The sequence below is a fragment of the Enhydra lutris genome, unplaced genomic scaffold (assembly GCF_002288905.1).
Source record: "Enhydra lutris kenyoni isolate GAN:26980312 unplaced genomic scaffold, ASM228890v2 scaffoldscaffold5, whole genome shotgun sequence".
NCBI classification, from domain to species: Eukaryota; Metazoa; Chordata; class Mammalia; order Carnivora; family Mustelidae; genus Enhydra; species Enhydra lutris.
In genome coordinates this window covers 4,465,422-4,490,457 of record NW_019154089.1, presented here as the reverse complement: position 1 = coordinate 4,490,457, position 25,036 = coordinate 4,465,422, and the positions used below count along the sequence as shown (strand labels likewise).

General features: G+C 37.3%; 1 protein-coding gene and 1 pseudogene across 2 annotated transcripts in view; one reads left to right on the top strand and one right to left on the bottom strand.

Moving 5' to 3' along the window:
- LOC111141014 (SMAD family member 5) overlaps nucleotides 1-25,036 on the top strand; it is a 55,643-nt gene that overhangs the window by 18,503 nt on the left and 12,104 nt on the right. Inside the window, exons 2-4 of one of the 2 annotated variants that reach the window (XM_022493329.1) lie at nucleotides 4,561-5,132; nucleotides 10,415-10,666; nucleotides 15,277-15,396. In XM_022493329.1, the coding sequence (XP_022349037.1) occupies nucleotides 4,730-5,132; nucleotides 10,415-10,666; nucleotides 15,277-15,396 (775 nt within the window). In that variant the 5' untranslated portion in view covers nucleotides 4,561-4,729. Of the gene's footprint in view, nucleotides 1-4,560; nucleotides 5,133-10,414; nucleotides 10,667-15,276; nucleotides 15,397-25,036 lie in introns of those variants that run through there. The other variant, XM_022493330.1, reaches the window with a different exon arrangement.
- LOC111141035 lies at nucleotides 16,692-17,034 on the bottom strand (annotated as a pseudogene).

Sequence of the window (25,036 nt, the reverse complement as noted above, 5' to 3'; positions counted from 1 at the left end):
CTTATCACTGTCCTATTAATTTTTATGATATTCAATAGCCTCTTTAGAATTGGGTGGTAAAGGAATTTTTCACCAGAGGGGGTGGCCCTGGGCTCATTATTAAGGATGAGTGAGATTTCTCTTGGAAAACCCAGATGGGCAAAAGTATAGGAATTTGGTCTGGTGTATAAAGTGTATAAAGTGGTGGGTATATTAGGTTGGTACTAGATCCAGCCCTTTTTTTTTTTTTTTTTTTTTTTAAAGAGAGGGAGTGGGGAGGGTCAGGGAGTGGGAGAGAAAGAGAGAATGTTAAACCGGCTCCATGCCCAGCATGGAGCCCAACACGGAGCCCAACACGGGCCTTGATTTCATAATCCTGAGATGAGGACTTGAGCCAAAAAGAAGAGTTGGATGCTTAACCCACCCAGGTGCCCCAGATCCAGCCATTTTTTTGAGTCTTGATTCTTCCTTTGAAAACTCATGATCATAATTCATGTTTGAAGGACACTTTTTAGTGCATCTGTTGTGTTTGTGTTTATACATATGTGCACACATATTTTATTATTTTTTAAAAGATTTTATTTATTTTAGAGAGGATGTGCATGTGTGCAATGTTGGTGGGGCAGAGGGAGAGAGAATCTTAAGCTGAGCATGGAGCCCGACATGGGTCTCCATCCCATGACCCCATCCCATGACCCTGAGATCATGACCTGAGCTGTGAAAGCAGGCGACCCTACATATTTTATTACTTGAACATTTCAGTCACTTAGGAACCATCATCCCATTTTACAGAAGAATTAGTAGAATTACAAAGAGTGATACCCGGTCATGGTCTTATATCTTGTCGGGGACAGAATCTGATAATTTTCTGTTTTTTATCACACTACTTTATAAAAATTTAGAAATTGTGAATATTTTGAGTTATGAAATATTTTAACATAGAGAAGAAGAGAGAATATAACATCTCATGACTTGCCAAACTGTTTTTTAATCTGGTTTTAAAACAGCTGAAGCTTTTCCATTCTTTGTCCTTTTTTCCTTTTAGCAGTGGCAACCTGTACTCATTGTCCTGAGACTGGTGTGTATCATTTTTATCCATGCTTTTTTTCTCTTACCATATCTGTCCATATCCATAAATACTGTGTTTTGTTTTAACCTTCACACGGTTGCTCTGGTAAAGAAATGTATATTTTTCCAAGTTGCTTTTCTTTAGCTCACTCACTCACTACTTGCTTGCTCATTCATTTAATAAATAGGCACTATTCTCAGTCTAGGGGAATTTGATGATGGATAAGGAATATGAAGCTACCTGCCTACTAACATTTCAGTAAGGATGACATATACTAAGTAAATAAAATTAATATGTTGATTAGGTTAGGAAATACCATGAAAAGTGAGCACGGTCAGGAAGTAGAGAATGATATAGGAGTGTGATATATGCTATTTTAGAAAAAGTGGCCAGGGAAGTCCTTTTTCAAGAAGTGACATTTGAACAGCTGAATTAATTGAAAGAGTAAGCATGTTAAATAAGATCAGGGAGAATTCCAAGGAAGGAAATATCAAGAGCAAAGGCCTTAAGGTAGAAATAACTTTGTAGCACTTGAGAAATGGAAACGAATGGTTAAGTGCAAAGTTAGGTAGGAGAATGTACAAAATGACTTGGAGGAAAGGCTAAAGGCCAGATCATGTAGGCCCTATAAAGTGATGTTAAGGAGTTTGGATACCAAGTGTAATGGCAAGCCACTGAAAAATCTTTGAGCAGAGGAATGACATAGTTTGACATACTTATAAGATTACTTTTATACTAGAATTCTGTGTAGTAGAAAAGAATGTGGAAGCACTTTCTATATTGGAATGGGAAGATCTTGAACATACATTGTTCATATGTTTCTCTGTACCTGTTTCTTTTTAGACTACCACTATGTAAAAAAAGATTTTCTGTATATATTTATATTTGTTTGTGTTAAATTTCTCTGTAAGGGCATGAAAGACAGATACAAAAGGATTACCTATGAGAAGTGAAATTGATTGATGATGGGGAGAAAAATGAGAAACTGGCACTCTATACTTTTTTGTATGTCCAGAAAATTTTTAAAAATCATACAGAAGTGATACACATCTTAAGTATCCCACTAGCTGGATTCTCACAAACTGAGCTCTCCCATATAATCACCCATAGGAGAACCAGAACTTCACCAGGATGGCCAGAACTCAGATTTTCTTCTAGTTAACACCCTTCCTTTCAAAGGGAAACCACCTGTCTGACCTCTAATAAAGCGTGCATTAGTTTTACCTCCCATTGTACTGGCACTTGTAACTCTGTTTTCTTCACAACAATTTGTTTTAGATCATTTACTATTTTTATTTTAGTATTATGCAAGTAATGTGTTAATAGATTCCCTTTGTGTAAAGCTTTAAACGATACAGAAATACATAAAACGAATCACAAGGACCCCTTTCTCTCTCTTGCCCTTCCCCCATTCCATGCCTCTCCCCAAAGGTAACTGCAATGATGAATTTAGTATGTAGCCTTCTAGTCCTTGTTCTATGTGTACACGCAGAAGTAACTTTTCCTTTTTTTTTTTTTTCGGTTAATACATAATATGGTTAGTATTTGATGATGGTGATGACGATGATAGTAAGATTAGTAGTTAAAATTTATTAAGCACCTTCTAGTGGTTAACTACAGTATGTTAATCTGGTCTTCAAGCTTTTCTCCTCTTGTCCCTTTCATCAACTTAATCTCTACATTGTTAATATATTCTCTCCCCACACACATGCACTACCCTGTCTGGTCTCCATTATGTTCTGGTGTTGCTGGTTAAGATCTCATTTAGCCAGACCTATCTGTTGTCTACTTTAGGAAATGCTCTAGTCATGTTTGCCCACAGATTTTTTTGTTGTTGTTTGTGTCCCTATGCCTTTGAAGTTTCTCTTGTTTTAGACAAGCCAGTGATACTTTGGCTTACTCTATTACCTTTACTCTCTGGTCCAGATGGCTTTTATCCTGTATTCTTGATGTAGCTACAGCTGAGCTCAGCTGTCTTAGCACATAACACTTCACAGTCTGTGACCTGTTACTGACACTTTTCGTCTTTCCTTATATTTCTTTAGTTTAATATGGTCAGTTTTGCCTACCCGGCAAAAATTACCCCATGTAGGGTTGGGAAGTCCATCCACACAGGAGGGGTATTTACTTTACCTTTGTGCACCTTTGCACCCATTGTTCTAGGTTCTCATCATGGTTCATGGCAGTCTGGATAGCCAGTGCTGGTTGATCATCTTGGCACTTACTACATCTCAGTAAGTGTATGCTGAATGAATGAGTCAGTTGGCTCTTAAGATGAAACATAATTTGGTGTATCTTTTTCTTTCTTTTTTAAGCACCATCATGACAGTTCACAGTGTATGGCACATAGCAAGCAATTAGATATTATTTGTTGAATTCAACTCAGTTTTATTTTAATTTATGTTTGCCTGGGTTTTACTGAACACATGTATTCTTTTCTGGGAAGATGGGTCCCAATCCAGAATGGTCTTCATGCCAGAGTTTGGTAGATATTGTCAAAGACAGAGCTGCAGCATTATTTCCAATTTTAGGCACAAGAAAAGGAGCCTCTTGGCTTCCAATTTGTTACTGACATCCTTTTTCCAAACATTACTCCTGCTGTTTCACTAGCTACTCATTGTCTGTAGTTGGCTGTGTAGTGACCACAGGGAATTGTACCCATTCTTATCGGTGCAGTGCCGCTGCACATCACTTCCTCTTGTCATCATCTCCAAGAGCTTCGTAAAGGTACAGCGGGGCAGTCTGCCTAGAGCAGGTTCTTTAACTTAGCATGCCTAAAATATCACAGAAGGCACTAGGAATCACATAATTATAAACTGTGCTCTTCTGGGTTAAACTTTGAATTTATTCTCTTTACATCTATTCAGCGTTTTTAGTTTTAAAAATAGATACTTTGCATTTTTCTGGCAGTTATGTGTGTTACGATTTATCTGAGGATTTGTTATCTCATTAAAAAATCTAATATAAAATTTGATAAAATTTCCATCTAATAATGTGACTTAAATAGGACAATAGCTTTTTCCCAAACCTTATATAAGTCTATGAAACACTTTACGAACAATAATGACCTTAGGAAAGAGATTTCTCTGAAGACTTGTAGACATTAGGACATAATGTGTTCAAAATTGACATGGCATGACATGGGTTTCAGTGAAGGGAAGTACTTCAGAATCAGACCTTAGAAGGGTGTATGGGGGCTTATTGGCCTGAGGAAAGGAAATGAAAGTCTAGAGCTTACTTGTTTGGAAAATATATAGGAGAGAAGGTAGAGCAATCTGTTTTGCTTTTGGTTATTATTTGGCATTGCCAGTGAGTTATTTTTTCATGTTGTGAAGAAAGGAAATGAGTGGTCACAGGACTTAAGGGAAAATTTCTAGACTTGGGTTTTTTGTAATAATGCTTTTCTGCTCATATTTAAAAATAACATACTTTCTAATTATATTGATTTAGGTGTATGTTAATTACATGCATTTAAGTTAGGGGTCTTATCCTTTTCCCTCTTTCTCTTTCAGGACTTGAACCAATGAAAGAATCTTATGGCACTTATGAAGATAAATGTCACTCCTCCCTTTTTAATTGGAACTTCTGCTTAGAACCTTTATGTGATTTTTCATCTGTGAGCTGTTCTTTGAGTAGCCACTGACTTTGAGTTGCAGGAAGGTCTCCGAAGATTTATATCAAATGACGTCAATGGCCAGCTTGTTTTCCTTTACTAGTCCAGCAGTAAAGCGATTGTTGGGCTGGAAGCAAGGTGATGAAGAGGAGAAATGGGCAGAAAAGGCAGTTGACGCTTTGGTGAAAAAGCTAAAAAAGAAAAAGGGTGCCATGGAAGAACTGGAGAAAGCCTTGAGCAGTCCAGGACAGCCAAGCAAATGTGTCACTATTCCCAGATCTTTAGATGGACGCCTGCAGGTTTCCCACAGAAAAGGCTTACCCCATGTTATATATTGTCGTGTTTGGCGTTGGCCTGATTTGCAGAGTCATCATGAGCTAAAGCCATTGGATATTTGTGAGTTTCCTTTTGGATCTAAGCAGAAAGAAGTCTGTATCAACCCATACCACTATAAGAGAGTGGAGAGTCCAGGTAGGTTTTACCTTGAGAACATTTACGAAAACTTGTCTCTTTCCGATTTATAGTTCAGTGGATTTAGTAATTAAAAGGCCATATTAGCCTTGTGTTTCTTTCCTAAAGATTTTACTCTTGGAAGAAATGGTGGATTTTGAATTTAGCTTTTTGTGTATAGATAAAATAGCTCCCAAGTAGCTAATTCTAATTCATGTTCACTGTAAGCAGTTGGTCATATGTACATGAATCAGTTGGAGTCAGTGATTTGCATGCCCTGCCTTTCCTGTGGATGACATGTCTCTCTTTTTTTTTTTTTTAAGATTTTATTTATTTGACAGAGATCACAAATAGGGAGACAGGCAGGCAGAGAGAGAAAGGGGGAAGCAGGCTCCCCGCTAAGCAGAGAGCCCAATGCGGGGCTCGATCCCAGGACCCTGAGATCATGACCTAAGCTGAAGGCAGAGGCTTAACCCACTGAGCCACCCAGGCACCCCAACATGTCTCTGTTTTCTCTAAAACCCAAGTCCATATGTGTACTACATCCCATTCCTTTTTGTCTACTCAAGAACTTTGTTCATACAGTTATCACCCCTCTCCCCAGGATTACATTTCCCCTCTCTGTTATACTATTTCTGTCAGCACATAGGCATGTCATGCTACTGCCCATCCTAGACAGAAGTTAAAAAAGAATTTTGGTCCCAACTTCATTCACATCCCCTCACCCCTAGTCTCCTGTACTGTTTCTTTGAGTCCTTTTGTAGGAGTCTCCTTTTTTTTTTTTTTTTTTTTAAAATCTCTACGTTACTTTATTCCCATTCTTTCTGGACACTCCCTCTGCTTAGTCTGTCTTCCTTACCATTTAACTTGTCAAGATCACTGGTGACTGCCTTCTGGTTGGAGGGGTCTTTCTCAGACCTCATCTCACTTGCCTTTTTAGCTTCATTTGAGAAGTGCCTCAACAGAGGCACTTGCTTTCCTTCTCTCCCACTCACAACTTTCTCTTTATTGGCTTCTGAAACATGACACTCTTTTAGTTCTACTTCACTGGCTCTTTTTGCTTAGTCGTGTTATTGGCTTATTTTCCTATTTTCACATGACTCAGTCCCTAGACCTTTTCTACGTCCATATCTTTCCTCTGTGGGCTCTCATGTGGTCACGTGTCATAAAACCATAAGCTCATTCTCACGTTTTGAACTCCAGAGTGAACTTCTCCTTTGAGTTTTAGGCTTCTGTATTCAGTTGCCCACTTGACATCTCCACTTGAATGTCTCTAAACATGTCAGATTTAATATGTCTAAATAGGACTTTTGATTTTTTCCCCCACCGAGTCCTTTTTACCTCTAGTTTTCCCAGTTGAAGTAAATGGTACCAGCATTCATGTAATTGCTATCTAGAAGTCATTTTTTTTCCTCTTCTTTGAAGTCTTCATTTAAGTTATGAACAAATGCTATTTGCTGTATCTTCAGAATATATCTTAATAATGTACCCTTTTACACCATCTCTCAACACCACTACTCTAGGACAGACCATCATCATCTTCTACCATAAGCAGTGTCCTAATTGGTCTCTGCCTTTCTTCTTTCCCCCAACCTGTTCTGTTTTTTGCACAGCAGCCAAAGTGATCTTTAAAAAGTAGCAAATCATGGGGCACCTGGGTGGCTCAGTCAGTATGTTCAACTTTTGGTTTTGGCTCAGGTCATGATCTCAGAGTTGTGAAAGTGAGCCCTGTGTTGGGCTCCATGCTCAGTGGGGAGTCTGCTTGAGATTCCCTCTATGTATATCTAAAGTCAGTTTTTAAAAAAAAAATACCAAATCACGTCTGTGCCTGCTTAAAACACTTAAGACTTTTATCACACTTAGAACAGATTTCTACAAGACCCTATGTAACCTCTCTTCAAATTTCCTCTGTTCCATGGACTTGGCCTATTCCTGCATCTAGACTTTTTTTCCCTTCTCTATTTCTACTACTTAACTCTCAGAGAACATGATCTTTTCATGATACATTTTCTCCCTCCGTTCAGTCCTTACTCGTGTACCACCATCACTACTTGATGCTGTGTTAGATATTTATTTTATTTACCGGCTGATAATAAAAAGGAATTTTCTCTGTTTCATTCTGTACTGCATCACCAGTGCCTAGAATGGTCGTAGTACCTGGCACTTAGTAGGTGGTACACAATAAATATATTTTTTAATGAATGAATTATATAAGCTGAGATACTAGTTGGGTGCATTAATTATCTTTTGGTGCATAACAGATTAAGTGGCTTAATACACATTTATTACCTCACAGTTTCTGTAGGACAGGAGTCCAGACATGGTTTACCTTAAGTCCTTTGCTAGGCTCTGTTTAAGGTATTGGGTCTCAGTGTACGGCTCAGCTAGGGAAAGATCTGCTTCCCAGCTCACGTGATTATTGATGGGGTTCAGTTCCTTGTGGGCTGTTGGACTCTTCTTGCTGGTTGTTGACTAGAGGCTGCCTTCATTTGTTTGCCACCTTTTTCATGGGTAGCTCGCATTCATGGCAGCTTACTTCTTCAAAAACAGTAAGAAGAGAGGGCATTATATTATATTGTGTCACACATAACATCCTATCACCTTTGCCATGTTCTGTTGGTGAGCAGCAATTCAGAGATAATACCTTGAAAGGGAGAGGGTTTTGCAAGGGTGAGTACCTGCCGAGAGGCAGGAATTATGGTGGCCATATTCGAGTCTATCTTCCATGCTGGATTTCACATGGAGACAATAAAAGCCTGGTATGGAAATAACACTGGGTATGGAGACTAGCTAAAAGAATGGCAGTGATAGTGCTGTTAGGGTTAAAGACCCATGTATGAAATTTTAATATATCATGGTTAAAAAAGAAGATTCTGAAAACTCCCAGAGAGAAAAGATGGGACATATAGAAAGGACTGGAAGTGAGAATGTTGGGTTTCTTAGAGCAGTTCTGGATTCCAGAAGATAGTGAAGCAGTGCCCTTAAAATTCAGAGAGAAAAAGTTGTTTATTCTGGAATCTGCAGACAAAGACATTTTCATATATGCAAGGACAAAAAATTTATCTTCTTTTTACCTTTTTAAACAATTCTTAATTATTTGAGAGAGAGAATGAGCAGGGGGAGAGGCAGATGGAGAGGGAGAAGCAGACTCTTACTGAGCAGAGAGCCGATGGGGGTGCATCCCAGGACCTCGGGATCATGACCAGAGCCAAAGGCAGATGCTTAATGATCTGAGCCAACCAGGTGTCCCCTTCCTTTTACCTTTCTTAGGAAACTAATAGAGCATGAGGTCCAGGAAATGGGTTCCAACAAAAGAGAAGGGAAGTCTAAGGACTTGAGATCTCCAGATCTCCAGACTTAAGGATTTAGCATTCTAGATTGTAGAAGGATGAAGAGTCCAGGGGAAAAATGAGTTAATAGATCACATATTTGTGGCATCTGGAAAATAGTACTGATAGGAATTTAACATATCTGCTAGACTTCTGGAAATATTAGTGGTGTGTAATTAAGATTAAGCAAATGAAGTAACAAGTCAATAATCAGCTTTACTTAAAGCACTGTTCAAGAACAAATATAATCATACCACACACTTGGCTCAGGAATGAATAATATTTGTACAGATAATAAACACCAAGTGTTGATTTAGCCAGCATTTTTAATGTAACTTTATTGAGGGGAATGAGAGTGGGGTAGAATAATGTAAGAAAGCTACTTCATTTGCCACAATAGCAGACCGGCAGATGATGTTTTGGCAAATTAATAATAGCAATATAAGCATATTGTTTTAGCAGTGCACAAAATAAATGTTAGAAGAGGTAGCTAAGAGTTTAAATTTGTTGTCTCTGGAAGCTGTATGAGAGGAGACTTAGAAATTGCTGTGTTTGTTATCTCTTGTAGCATCTGCCTTTTTAAACTATGTATTTTGGAGGAAAATAGTCTTTAAAAAGTGATGTGTACAGATAATAGACAAGAGAGAAGTCCATGATTTTAGCTCTGTCTTGAAAAAAAAAAGTAGAAGAATTCTTACTGGGTTGAATTCCTCATTAGTTATTTCACTTAGTCTTTCAGCTTGCTGGCCAGCTAAACATAGAAATTCTTATTGTCTAATGCCCTACTCTCCAGTGGCAGCTGTCCCATCATTCTGTAAAGGGAACAGCAGTTGGTAATACACAGTAGAACGAAACAATCGTAATCAGATGTTAACCACATAATTACAACACTGATTTAGTACAAAGAAAAGAGATGAAAAACAGTATGAATACTGAGTTACAAAGCCTCTCATTCCTCAGGTACATCCCTACTTCAGGCAGGGAAGTATGATCTAGTTAACTTAAAGACAGATTGATTTTGTTGCTGCTGAATGACGTCAGAGTCAAAGTGAGATTTTTGGAAGTAAAATTACTTTGACAGATATGGGAAAGTTGTATAAGAGATGAACTCATACCATGGAGTTTAAAAAAATCATGTTTGTTTAGATTTCCTACGGGGTGGGTAGTCAGACATTTCTTTGTGATTGGCCATTTGGGTCTTCAGAGATAGTGAGTGTTTGAATAAAGTTAAGCTTTTAAAAAATAGGTCTCTTAAAGTATTTAGGCTTTGTTGGATATGTTTTCCTTATGATCATGTGTAGAAAAGTGATTTTGAATGGAAGACTTCTACTTAGGAAATGTTACTATTTTCACTAGGGAAGACTTGACTGAAGAACATAAAATGTGAAATCTCTCCAGCTAAGAAAGTTGAGATGTTCAAAATTGGAAACACTGAGGCTTTTGGGGCATCATAATAGCTGACCTCAGCATCACACTCTAATCTCAACTCCAGTTCAGTGCTTAGGCCAACTGTTAATATGCTTTCTCATCCCTCTTCTGGAGTCTCCCCATCTCCTTCTCTGCTGTCCTGCACCTGGCACCCCCTGTTCTTCAATGTCCGATCAGATGTAATCTTTTCCAAAACGTTTTGATTATTGCTAGATGGAAGTCCTCAACTCTGTTGAACTCTCATTACATTAAATTCTTTGTGTTAGGATTGTTTTAAAATAGGCCTTCTCTCCTATAACAGGAGTGGTATCTTTCCTGGATTTTCAGTTTTCCAGAGCTCTTTATGCAGGCCTAAATCCTTAGAGTGCTTTTGGTTTAGTTATTATGTAAATATACATTCAAGGTTCTACAAAGCAGCCATTCCTGAAAGTAAATTGTTTTAATAGGTTTACAATTCTACCGAATCCTTTCTATCTATCCTTTAATATGTTTGGGATATTTGCTTTAGTCTTTGCTGACAGATGACTTTTGATTTTTGTCTTTCAGTCTTACCTCCAGTATTAGTGCCTCGTCACAATGAATTCAATCCACAACACAGCCTTTTGGTTCAGTTTAGAAACCTGAGCCACAACGAGCCGCACATGCCACAAAATGCAACGTTTCCAGATTCTTTCCACCAGCCCAACAGCACTCCTTTCCCCTTATCTCCAAATAGCCCTTATCCCCCTTCTCCTGCTAGCAGTACATATCCCAATTCCCCAGCAAGTTCTGGACCAGGAAGTCCATTTCAGCTCCCAGGTAAGAATTTATTTTATTTTATTTTATTTATTTTATTTTTTTTTAAAGATTTTATTTATTTATTTGACAGAGAGAGATCACAAGTAGATGGAGAGGCAGGCAGAGAGAGAGACAGGGGGAAGCAGACTTCTCGCTGAGCAGAGAGCCTGATGCGGGACTCGATCCCAGGACCCTGAGATCATGACCTGAGCCAAAGGCAGCAGCTTAACCCACTGAGCCACCCAGGCGCCCAAGAATTTATTTTATTGATTAAAACGATGACCCTTGAGAATCAGTGGTTGTTCTTATACTGCCGGTCCTCTGGTGAATTGTTACATGCTAAGAGATGGCTATTTTTGACTCTGTGTTCTTTGGTAATTATGTGATTTCAGAAGAGTTTTGGATTTTATTTTGCTGTGTACCATATGTTTTTTAAAAACGGAAGTGGCCATATTTTTCATAGCAATAGAAAAAACAATCTTAAAATTTATATATAGCCATAAAAGACTCAAGAATAGCCAGCGCAGTCTTAAGAAAGAAGAATCAAGCTGGAGGCATCACATTGCCTGATTTTAAACTATATTACAAAGCTATAGTAATTTTTCAAACAAATTTTTAAAAAATTGAAGTATAATTAACTTACTGTTTCAAAGGTACTATAATTAAACCAGTGTGGGATTAGCATTAAAACAGACCTGTAGGTCAGTGGAGCAGAAGAGAGAGCCCAGAAATAAACCCACACTTAGGTGGACAGTTAATTTATGACAAGGGAGCTAAGAATATGCAGCGGGGAAAGGAGAGTCTTTAGTAAATGATGTTGGGAAAATTGGACAGCCACATGCAAAAGAATGAAGCTGGACTACTATTTGACACTATACACAAAATTAAGTCAAAAGAGATTAAAGACTTGAACATAAGACCTAAAATCATAAAACTCCTAGAACAAAATAGGCAGGCAGCTCCTTGACATTGGTCTTGGTGCTGATTTTTTGAATTGACCTCAAAAGCAAAAGAAGCAAAAAATAAACGAATGGGACTACATGAAACAAAAAAATTTCTGCACTGCAAAGGAAACCATTAATAAAATGAAAAGGCAACCTACTGAATGGGAGAAAATACTTGAAAATCATATATCTGATGAGGGGATAATATGGGAAATACGTAACTGCTACAGCTCACTAGCACAAAAACATTCCAACTGAAAAACGGGCAGAGGACACGAATAGGCCTTCTTCCCAAGAAGACACACATGATCAACAGGTACAGGAAAAGGTGCTTTGCATCGTGAATCATCAGGGAAGTACAAATTGAAACCACAATGAGTATATATCTATCACCTTATACCTATTAGAGTAGCTGTTATCAGAAAGACTAGAGATAAAAAGCCTTGGCAAGGATGTGGAGAAGAGGAAAACCTCATGCAGTTGGTGGGAATGCAGATTGGTACAGCCACTGTGAAAAACAGTATGGAATCTCCCAAACTGCAGGTTGCTGACGGGGAGGGGGTGGCGGAACGGGGTAACTGGGTGATGGACCTTAAAGAAGGCACATACTGTAATGAGCACTGGAGATTATATAGGACTGATGAATTACTGACGTCTTCCTCTGGAACCAATAATATATGTTGATTAATTGAATTTAAATTAAAAAGAAAAGGAAAACAGTATGGCATTTCCTCAGAAAATTAAAAATAGAAATGCCATGTAATCCAGTAAATCCCATTTTTTGTTACTTATCTGAAGGAAACAAAAACGCTGACTTGAGAACATATGCAGTCCCAGGTTCATTGCAGCATGATTTATAATAGGACACAGAAGCAACCTAAGTGTCCATCGATGGATGAATGGATAAAGAAAATTGTGGTATATTCAGCCATAAAGAAGAATGAAATCTTGTCATTAGTGACAACATGGCTGGACCTTGAGGGTATTAAGCTAATGAAGTAAGTCAGGAAAAGACAAATATCATATAATTTTTCTTATATGTTGAATCTAAAAAAAAACAAAAACAAGAAACCCAGATCATAGATATTGAGAACATTTGGGTAGTTGTCAGAGGCAAGAGGTAGGAGAAATGGATGAACTGCTTTTTTTTTTTTTTAGTTGAAATAAATTGAACATTGTAAAAAAAGCAGAGTTTTGGAGAGATGATCCTTTAAGAACAATAAAAAAATTCACATTCTCCTTTCATCCTGTCTTCTTTCTCTCACTGCTTGATTTTTCTTGATAGCCTATATTACAACCCAACAGATCGTCTGTATTTATATTCTGTCCTTTCCTACTCTCCCTTTCTTGACTATAAACTCCATGAAAAAGGGAATTTTAGCCTTTTTTTTTTCTTTTTTAAATTGCTACATCCCCAGTTCCTATATCAGAGCCTGGTATATAGCAGACCTTCAATAAATATTTGTGAAATGAATGGGTAAACTTACAGAAATATATATATATACATATGTATATATATATATATATATATATATATATACATATGTATATATATATATATATAACTAGCTATGCAAAGTGGCTACCCCTGCAACCTGAGAGTGAAGCCAAATGGTGCTAACTTGAAAGGCTTCATAGGGGGTCTATATATGTGAAAGCAGTGTTCTAACAGGTTATCAAAAACCTGAAGACAGAAAAAGACTTTGTGTTTGATGACTATTATGTGGAGTAGGTATTCTGGAAAACTGAAAGTGTATTTTAGGTATCATTGGATCATTTATTGGCCCAAACACCCAAATTATGTATTTCCAGGCATTAAAAATTAAAGTTCTAGGGACGCCTGGGTGGCTCAGTTGGTTAAGCAGCTGCCTTCGGCTCAGGTCATGATCCCAGCGTCCTGGGATCGAGTCCCACATCGGGCTCCTTGCTCATCAGGGAGCCTGCTTCTCCCTCTGCCTCTGCCTGCCATTCTGTCTGCCTGTGCTTGCTCTCTCTCCCTCTCTCTCTCTCTGACAAATAAATAAATAAAATCTTTAAAAAAAAAAAAATTAAAGTTCTACCCCCCCCCAAAAGAAGTAACCTTGTTTGACTTAAATATTTTCATGTAATTTGTAATATGAAGTACCATTTATTGAGTGCCTTTTGTATAACTGGTACTGTGATGAAGATACTGCATTAAATTTAATCTTCAGAGCAACCATGTGAGATAGTAGTCCGATCATACAGGTGGAGAAAGAAATTGATACTCCCTTTAGGAGTTTAAGTATCTTGGCTGAGCTTTGCGGCCTAGGTTTCTCTGCTCTCAAGTCTGTGCTTTTTGCTTTTTTTTTTTTTTTGGTAAACATATAGTGTATTACTATAGTGTATTACTCGCTTCAGGGATACAGGTCTGTGAATTAAACTGTATGCTTTTTTAACTTCACTGGTTGTCATATGATTATAGACTTTGGAAAGTTAAAAAGGCACCCCAGTTATCTTTAATTAGATAACTGATAAACTGGTTTGCCCGGGGAAAGTTCATAAGTAGATTTTATAAAGTGCCCAGATTTTGTTAATGGCCTGTCATATATGGACGCATCACTATGTCACTTTGTCAAGAAATAATTGAATGCCTACTGTTGCAGGTGGAGTCATAGATAAGTATGTTGTTTCTGGTTTCTTTGTTGCATTGGTTGATGTGGTTTTTTATTTTTTTAAGAAGAATTAAGTATCAGCTGTTTAATGTGCTGTTGGGTTTTTGTGCCAGAACTAATTTTCATACTTTGCCCTAGATTCAGTTTGATTACAGTTCTCTGTCAAAATATATTTTGTACAAACCTTGGAGTGAAAGACAGAAATAGAGCTGTAGCTTCTGCAGAGATTTTTTAACTACGAGGGCTGGAATTCAGATTGTCTAGTTCACATTCAGATGTCCTAAGAATTACCTAATCATTTACTAAGGCCTTACAGCCATTTCAGGATATTGAAAAGAATTAAATGTCTACCTGCTGTTCATGTTGGTAGTCCGATCATACAGGTGGAGAGTATAGTTTTAGTTTTTGGTATTAATTAACAACATACAGTATGGGATCTTGGTAATTTCAAAGTGTCTCTGTAGAGGTACACTCAAACTAGGTTAATCTGCGTCCTTCAGATTGGTCTGTAGTTGTTGCAGTTCCTCCCAGCATGGGTCTAAGCACATAAAGACAAAATTCTTGACCTTGAATTCTATTTTAGTGAATTTCAGCACTGATCTACTATCCTGGATTGAACTGAATATATGTGGTCCTTTAGTAGGTTTTCAGTAACTAATAGGTGTGCTGTCTTTTCTCCTTTTCTCTTGCCTCAGGTAGCATCGTACATTTTTGTTTTACTATAATGTTCAGTGACAAACCCTGTTATTAATCTTAGGAAATTTTTTTTTAAAGATTTTATTTATTTATTTGACAGAGATCACAGTAGGCAGAGAGGCAGGCAGAGAGAGAGGGGGAAGCAGGCTCTCTGCTAAGGAGAGAGCCAGATGCGGGAGGGACTTGATCCCAGGACCCTGAGATCATGACCCAAGCCAAAGGCAGAGGCTTAACCCACTGAGCCATCCAGGCGCCCCAATCTTAGGAACTTTTTAATGCTTTTAGAATACATTTAAGCAGGATGAAGGTATTAACAATTCTTTTGGAACTTTAACTTTTCTCATATTCTTCTTCTTAGCTGATACTCCTCCTCCTGCCTATATGCCACCAGATGATCAAATGGGTCAAGATAATTCCCAGCCAATGGATACAAGCAATAATATGATTCCTCAGATTATGCCCAGTATATCCAGCAGAGGTAAGAGAAATTTTCATCATAATTTGTTGTTACTGCTATTTTGTTTTTAACTTCTTACCACTTTTTAAAAACTTTATGAAGTATTGTTTATAAACCATAACATTTATCCATGTATATGATTCAGTGACTTGTAGTAAATGTATAACGTTTTGTACCATCACCACAATCTAGTCTTAGAACATTTTCATAATCCTTTAAAAAGATAACCTTGTACGCATTTTCAGTCTATCCTTGCTCCTGTCCTCAGCTCCAGACAGCCTCTAATCTGTTGTCTGTGTATATAGATTTACCTTTTTAAAATATTTCATGGAAGTAGAATCGCATAATGTATAGTTGTTTGCATCTGGCTTCTTTCACTTAGCGTAATGTTTTCAAGGTTCTTTCATGTTGAAACATGTATCGGTAGTTTTTTCCTTTTTATTGCTGAACTGTTTTCCATTGTATGGATGTACCATATTTTTTTAGCTGTTCACCAGTTGGTGGACATTTGAATTATTTCTAGTTTTTGGCTAGTATGACTACTACTCTAAGGAACATTTGCATATAAGTTTTTGTGTGGGTTTTGTTTTTATTTTTCTTGGGAAAATACCTAAGGCTGGAATTTCTAAGTCAATATGGTGAATTTAACTATTTAAGAAAAACTGCCAAATTTCTCCAAAATAGCAGTGCTGTTTTATATTCTTACCACTAACATATGAGGGTTCCAGTTTCTCCACATGCTCTTAATTATTTTTTAAAGATTAGTTTATTTATTTGAGAAAGAGAAAGCACAAGCAGGAGGAGCAGCAGAGGGAGAAGGAGTCCAATGAGGTGCTCCATCCCAGGACCCTGGAGTCATGACCTGAGCTGAAGGCAGATGCTTAACCAACTTAGCACCCAGACACTCCATCTCCACATGCTCTTGATTCTTGTTACTGTCAGTATTTTGGATGTACCCATTTTAGTGGGTATGAGGTAGTGTTTCATTGTGGTTTTAATGTGTGCTTCTGTTTAATTTGCATTTAATTTTCCATCATTTCTGTAATCAGTGATGATGATGAGCATTTTTTATGTACTTATTAGCTGTTCATGTATCTTTTTTTTCATGACATATTTAAATCTCTTGCCCAGTTTTAATTGGGTTGTTTTACTTTTGAGATGTGAGAGTTCTTTTATATATTCTGGTTAGAAGTCCTTCATTAGATGTATGGTTTGCAGATATTTTTGTTTACTCTGGATTGTTGTTGCATTTTCTTAATGTCTTTTGAAACACAAAAGTTTTCAACCTTTTTTTTGGGCACAATTTTATTTTCTCTTCAGTAAGTTGAAATCCTTGACGGGTACAATATCACATGGATTCTGTGGCAGATGACTTTAGCAGGAAGGTTGCTAGGGAATTTGGCACAAACAAGGCTACTGTTTCCATGAGCACGAGTTACTTTTCCCCAGATTACTCTGATTTTGTACAGATTGCCACCAGGAGTCACTGTGTTGTTCTTTGATTTGTACACAGAAGCACATCTCTTGCCTCCATAAGAGTTCAATTTCATTTTGAGCATAAACACCTTCAATTTTAAGAAGAGCTGTGCACTCCTTCTAGTTCAGAATACCTCACTTACAGCTAGCAAAAATGTCTCTGGACCATAGCCTTCCAGACATATTTGTCAGTTTAGGAGTTCTGTTCCCAGCAGGCCTCTGTAGGCTGTAAGATGGCAGAAAGAGCTGAAAGTTTTAAATTTTGACGGAGTCTAGTTTATCACTTCTTTCTTCCCTTGTTCATGTTTTTGGTGTGCATCTGGGAAATCTTTGTCTATCCCAAAGTCATGAAAATTTTGTTTTGTCTTATAGAAGTTCTGTAGCCTTAGCTTTTACATTTAGGTCTGTGATTTATTTTGAGTTAAGCTTTCTGTATGGTAGAGATCTCAATTCATCTTTGTGGATGTAGACATCCATTTGGTTCTAGCACTGTTTTGTGGAAAAGGGTATCTACCATTTCTCCACTGAATTGCCTTAGCATGTTTTTCCGAAATCAGTGGAATAAATGTAAGAGTTTATTACAGGACTCAATTTATTCATTGATTTTTATGTCTGTACTTCATAGTCTTAAAATACATACTAAAGCTTCATAGTAAGTTTTGAAAACAAAAAGTGTTAATCCTCCAACTTTGTTCTTCTTCAAAATTGTTTAGCCGTTCTGCATTCTTTGCATTTGCCTATTATTTTAGTACCGGTTTGTTAATTTCTGCCTCCCCAAAAATCCCCTCCTTGGATTGTGATAGAGATCACGTTGAATCTAAATCAGTGGGGGAGGTTTTCCATCATCTTCCAGTGCATAGATTTGGTATGTCTTGTCATTTATTTAGATCTTCCAGTGTTCAAGATAAATTTTTTTACTTTAGCATCTCTTTATAGATATATTCTGAAGTGAATGGAATTTGGTTTCTTCTTAATTAAATATATTGAAATACAATTGGTTTTTCTTGTATTAATCTTGTAATCTGCAGCCTTGCTGAATTCATTTATAAATTCTGGTAGGGATTTTTGTGTGTGTGTGTGCTTATCTATCTGGATTCCGTAGGACCTTCTAAATATAAGAATGTGTCAGTGACAAATAGCATATTTTTCTCCCTGCTATCGAATCTGGATGCCTTTAATTTTTTTTTTCTCTCTCTCTCTCATTATTAGAGGGCATGTATGAAAAACCTATAGCTATCATCGTCCTTAATGGAAAAGACTGAATTACTATTGGAAACAAGAGAAGAATGCCTGTTCTCACTACTTCTGTTTACCATCATTCTGGAGGGGCTAGCCATAAACTATTAGTTCTATTCCTAGTTTGCTGAGAATTTTTACCATGAGTGGATGTCGGATTTTGTCAGAAGCTTTTTCTGCATCTGTTGAGATGATCAGATGAGGTTTCTTTCTTTTTTCTATTTGATGTATATTACATGAACTTATTTTCTGATATGAAACCAGGCTTTTATTCCTGGGATATTCTCATGTGGTCTTGGTGTATAATTCTTTTTAATACATTTCTAGATTAGATTTACTGATATTTTGTTGAATATTTTTGCTTGTATATTCGTGAGGCAGGGATTGTGATGTCTTTATTTAGCATTGGTGTCAGGGTAATAATGATCTCATGGAATGAGTTGGGAAGTGTTCCCTTGTGTTTTTGGAAGGGCTTATTTGTATTATTTCTTTTTTAAATATTTGATAGAATTTACCAGTGAAGCTATTTGGGTTTAGACTTTTCTTTATGGGGAAATTTTTAATTACTGATTCAATTTCCTTAATTGGATCAGTCTATTCAGAGTCTCTGCTTTTTCTTGAGTTAGCTTTGATAATTTGTGTCTTGCTAGGAGTTTTTCCATTTTGTCTAAATTGTCTAATTTGTTGGCATAAAGTTTTTCATAATATATTTTATAATAGTTATAATTTCCTTAGGGGTTAGTGGTGATGTCTTCATTCCTGGTTTTGGTATTTTGTGTCTTGGTTGGTTTAGCTAAGGGATTGTTAATTTTGTTGATCTTTTGAAAGAACCAGGTTTCTTTTTTTCATTGATTTCCAAATTCATTTGCTATTATTTTCTTTATTCTGCTTACTCTACTTTTAGTTTGCTTTTTTTTTTTTTATAGTTTCTTAAGATGAAATCTTTGGTTATTGGTTTCAGTGTTTCTACATTTTTAGCATAGGAGTTCAAGACCACTCCTTTAGTTGCATCCCATAATTTTGGTATGTTTTGTTTTTATGCTTATTTAGTTCAAAATTTTTTTCAAGTTCCCTTGTGATGTTTTACTTTGACCCTTAGATTATTTAGTAACACATTAATCAGTTTCCATATATTTTGGGATTTCCCCATTTTTTCTGTTGATTCCTAATCAGATTCCATGTGGATTACAAAGCATTGAACATACTTTGTATGATTCCAGTTCTTTTTAAAATTTATTGAGAATTGTTTTATGTATGTTTTGTGTAGCCTGTGATCTAAGAATGATTTTTAGATTATTAAAGAGTTGTTAAAGAAGAAGAATATGTGACAAAGATAGTATTTGACTTACGAAACCTAAAATATTTGCATCCCACTTGGTCATGTATTTAATCCTTTTTGTATGTTCCTGGATTTGGTGGACAAGAAAGATTTGCCAACCCCGGGCACAGCAGTGGTCTGTTTTAGAGACTATTCCATGTGCATTTGAAAAAGCAAAACAAAAAAACCCTATACATTTTGATACTGTAGGGTGTCCTAAATTCTGTGCATTTTATTTAGATCAGGTTGGTTGATAGTGTTGTTGCTCAAGTCTTCTGTATTCTTGCATATTTTCTTTCTAATTGTTGTATTAGTTGTTGAGAGTGTGAGATTGCAGGTTGGGATATCCCTAACTGTTGTTATTGGATCATTTATTTCTGCTTTCATTCATGCTGGTTTTTGCTTCATTGCTTTGGGGGCTCTGTTGGTAAAGTAAACAACTCATTATGATTTCGTATATTCACAGAGACATGCAAAGCATCACCACTGTCCATTTCCAGAACTTCTCATCATCTCAGACAGAACTCTATACCCATTAAACAGTAACCCCTCTCCCCTTAGCACTTTGGTAATCACCATTCTACTTTCTGTCTCAATGAATTTGCCTAGTGGAATCTTATAATATTTGTCCTTTTGTGACTAGCTTTTTTCAGTTAGCTTAATCTTTTCAAGATTTATTCATGTTATAGCATGTATTAGAATTTCATTTCTTTCCAAGATTGAATGTGTTCTCTTGGATGCATAGCCCACATTTTGTTAACCCATTTATCAGTTGGTGGACATTTGGGTTGTTTCTGCCTTTTGGTAGAACAGTGAATAATGCCATCATGAATATTATTGTACAGGTATTTGCTGGACTGTGCTTTTTAAATCATTTGGTATCCTATGCCTGGGAGTAGAATTGCTGGATTTTATGGTAATTCTGTTTAACTTTTTGAGGAACTGCCAAACAGTTTTCCACAGCAGCTATACCATTTACACATTAACACTAGCCATGCTTTAGAGTTCTTTCTCTACATTCTTGCCAATACTTGTTAATTTCCATCTTTTTTTTTTTAAATACAGTAGCCATCCTAATGGATGTGAATTGGTATCTCATTGTTCTAAAGTCACTTTTTTAAAAAGATTTTATTCATTTGAGAGAGAGAGCACATGCCCATGAGAGCATGTGGGGATGGCGGCGGGGACAGAAGGAGAGGGAGAGGCAGACTCCCCACTGAGAAGGGAACTGGATTTGGGGCCAGTCCCAGGACCACAAGATCATGGAAGGCAGATGCTTAACTGAGCCACCCAGGTACCCCTGAAGTCACTTTGTTTTGAGACTTTAATCTTCTTAGTTTATAACAAGTTTGGGAGAAGTTCGGTACTGCCATTTTATACATTTCTTAAAAGAATGATGTTTTTGTGTGCTTTGTATGTGTTTGTGATGATACTGAAGGAGTGAGTGTATGTCACACTTTGTTTTTCTGGGAACCCCACATTTCTAAGAACAGTTAAATTTCAGCCCTCCTTAGTAGTCTTGTTAATGTGTGAATACTGTCTTTGCTTTTTCAAGGTGTAGAATTTATCTAGGACTTATATCATACTAATTTTCTTATAATTTATACAGTCTACCTTCACATAGAACAGAATGTCTCTGGAGGTGAATTCCTTTACCGCTCCTTACTCGCTTTTTAGCCTCAGTTAGCATTTAAAGTCTCTCCACTTCTCTTTCTCATTTGTACATTAAACAGAATATTTACACAGGAATTATTAGTTGTTGATTGGGTTAGACATTGTGTATAATGGCTCTAACATAGTGCATCAGGGGATGACCAATAAATGGTGTTCTCATTCTTATTTTGAGACTTCGGGCTGGATTTACCTCCATTGCCGTCTTCCTTCCCTTCTTTGTCCTAGCTGTCCAGAGATCAGCGTGCGGCTCCATGGTGGTGTCTGTTGGGTAATCCTTGCACTATCATTTGTCGCAGCCAAACAGCTGAGTCCTCTTTAGGGGCACTTGGCACTCAAGTCATCTTGCCCTCGTTGATGTCTTTTTTCACCAAAGTTTCCTGTCATTTCAGTCCTATTTCGTGTTTTTTCTCTCTGTTTTATTTTGACAGAGGTGGCAGAAGGGACATCAGAGTGAAACTGCAGCGCCTTGAATTGCCAGTTGACAATATGTCCTTTGCCTTGAGCAGAGCTCTTCTTTTTCTTTTCTCTGAACCAAAGTTGTCTTTTTAGTTTTGCTTAGCAATTTTTTCTTTGCAAGCTTCTGTTCATTTTTGGCTCTAGCTTTCCTGACACTATTCTTATAACTGCTTACAACTCATTTGTATGTGTCTTTGGTTGTGGGCCCCTCCCTGTTCTATCTTTTATATAAACTTCATATTCTGAGCCCTTAGGACTTCTCTTTATGGGTCCACATTGGTTTATTTTTTTCTCTTCCTCCTCATCTGAATTCTTTGCAATTCAGTAATCAAACTGAGTCTTAAAAGTTAACCAGTTATTTTGTATTGCCTACCTAGTCCACATAGCCACTCTTAAGAGTTTTTTGGATATTTTTAATTTGTGCCTTTTTTGAAAGGGAATTTGAGAGTTCCTGACTTCTCTTTCTGATTTCAGCCCCAAGAAAGATAATCCACCAGCACTGGGTGAAAAATTTACATGTGTCCCTTCCATGTGTTACATCCATTATGAATTGTTGACTTCTACAGTAATAAGAGTTTGGCTGTAATTTATTTTGTATATATATCTGTCTCCATAGGCAGTTCTGGCATTTAACATTAGATTGTATACCAGCTTTTATCCAAAGTTCATGCTCACTTAGTTGTGTGTGTGTTTTTTTTTTCTTTAAGTTTTTTTTCTTTAAGATTTTTTTTTTTTTATTTCTTTATTTAACAGAGAGAGAGATCACAAGTAGGCAGAGAGGCAGGCAGAGAGAGAGGAAGAAGCAGGCTCCCTGCTGAGCAGAGAGCCCGATGTGGGACTCGATTCCAGGACCCTGAGATCATGACCTGAGCCAAAGGCAGAGGCTTAACCCAATGAGCCACCCAGGCGCCCCACTTTTAGTTTTTTTTAAAACAGACTTCATGGGGCACCTGGGTGGCTTGGTGGGTTAAAGCCTCTGCCTTCGGCTCAGGTCATGATCCCAGGGTCCTGGGATCGAGTCCCACATTGGGCTCTCTGCTCAGCAGGGAGCCTGCTCCCCCCACCCCCTTCCTGCCTCTCTACCTACTTGTGATCTCTATTTGATAAATAAATAAAATCTTAAAAAAAAATAAAACAGACTTTATTTTTCATATGAGTTTTAGGTTCACAGCAAATAAGAGTGGAAAGTAGAGCGAGTTCCCACACACCCTCTGTTTCCACACCTGCACAGCCTTGCCAGCTACCAAAACCCTATACTGGAGTGGTACATTTTTTTGCTTGTTTGTTTTTTTAAAGATTTTATTTATTTATTTGACAGACAGAGATCACAGGTAGGCAGAGGCAGGCAGAGAGAGAGGAAGGGAAGCAGGCTTCCTGCTGAGCAGAGAGCCTGATGCGGGGCTCAATCCCAGGACCTTGGTTGGGATCACGACCTGAGCCAAAGGCAGAGGCTTTAACCCACTGAGCCACCCAGGCGCCCCTGGAATGGTACGTTTTTACAGACTTAGCTATCTTCACACATCACCCAAAATTGATGGTTTACATTAGGGTTCGTTTTCGCTGTTGTATGTTTTGTGGATTGTAACAAATGAATAATGAGAGGAATGTACTACTATCGTATTGGTAACATACAGAAATATATCTACAGTATACAGAATAGTTTTACTGCTGTAACAATCCTCTGCGCTCTCTGCCTGTTCATTCCTCACTCCTGACCTGCAACCGCTGATATTTTTACTGTCTGCATAGTTTTGCCTTTTCCAGAATGTCATTTCGTTAGATTCATACAGTATATAGCTTGTCATATTGGTTTCTTTCACTTAGTAACATGCATTTTAAGTTCCCTCATCCCTTTTCTTTCTTTTTTTTTTTTTTAAAGATTTTATTTCTTTATTTGACAGAGATCACAAGTAGGCAGAGAGGCAGGCAGAGAGAGAGGGGGAAGCTCCCTGTGGAGCAGAGAGCCTGATGTGGGGCTCCATCCCAGGACCCTGGGATCGTGAAGTGAGCTGAAGGCAGAGGCTTTAACCCACTGAGCCACCCAGGCGTCCCTCCCTCATCCCTTTTCATGCCTTGCTAGCTCATTTCGTTGTAGAGCTGAGTAATATTCCATCATCTGGAAATTACCACAGTTTATCCATTCACCTGCAAAAGGACATCTTGGTTGCTTTCAAGTTTTGGCAATATGAATAAAGCTGCTATAAACATCTGTTTGTAGGTTTTTATGTGGACATAAGTTTTTAGCTCCTTTGTGTAAGTTCTGAGGAGCCTGTTTGTGGATTGTATGGTGAGATTATGTTTAGTTTTGTAAGAAACCACCAAACTGTCTTCCAGAGTGGCTATACCATTTTATATTCCACTAGCAGTGAATGTGAATTCCTGTTGTTCCACATCCTCCCCAGCTTTTGATGTTGTCACTGTTTTGGTTTTTGGCCATTCTTACGGGTATATCATGGTATTTTATTGCTATCTTAATTTACATTTACTGATGACACATGATGTGGAGTATGTTTTTATATGCTTATTTCTTATGCATATATCTTCTTTGATGAGGTGGCTGGTTATGTCTTTGACCCATTTTTTAAATTGGGTTACTTATTTTCTTGAATTTTAAGAGTTCTTTGTATATTTTGGATAGTAGTCCTTTACCAGGTCTGTCTTTTGTACATATTTTCTCCCAGTCTATGGCTTGTCTTCTTATTCTGTTGATAGTGCCTTTTCCAGAGCAGAAGTTTTAATTTTTAGTAAAATCTGGCCTAGCAGTTCTATCATGGTTCATGCCTTAATGTTGTCATTACCATATTCCTGGGCCATCTAGATTTTCTGCTATGTTACCTTCTAGAACTGTTATAGTTCTGTATTGTACATTTAGGTCTGTGACCAGCCTTGAGGTAATTTTTGTGAAGGATGTGATGTCTGTGTGTAGATTAATTTTTTTGCATGTGAATATCTGTTGTTGTAGTATTTGTTGAAAAGACTGTCTTTTCTCCATTATTGCCTTTTGTTCCTTCATCAGGAAACAGTTAACTGTATTTATATAGGTCTTTGTCTGGGCTCTCTCTTCTGTTCCTGTTTGTGTATTCTTTTTGCCAGTACCATACTGTCTTGATAACTGTAGCTTTATGGTAAGTTGAATAGCATCAGGCTTCTGATTTTGTTCTTCTTCAGTATCATATTGGGTGTTCTGGATCTTTTGCTGCCCCAAATAAACTTTAGGATTGGTTTGTTGATATCCACAAAATGATTTGCTGGGATTTTGATTGGGATTGCATTGGTTATCTATAGATCATATTGGGAAGAACTGAATTCTTGGCAATATTAAGGCTTCTTTTCCATGAATGTGGGCTGTCTTTTTAATTTATTTAGTTCCTCTTTGATGTCTGTCTTTGGGGTTTTATAGTTTCTTCATCTAGATCTTGTACCTATTTTGATTTTTACCTAAGTATTTCTTATTTTGAATGCTAATATAAGTGGTGATGAATTTTTAATTTCAAATTTCAC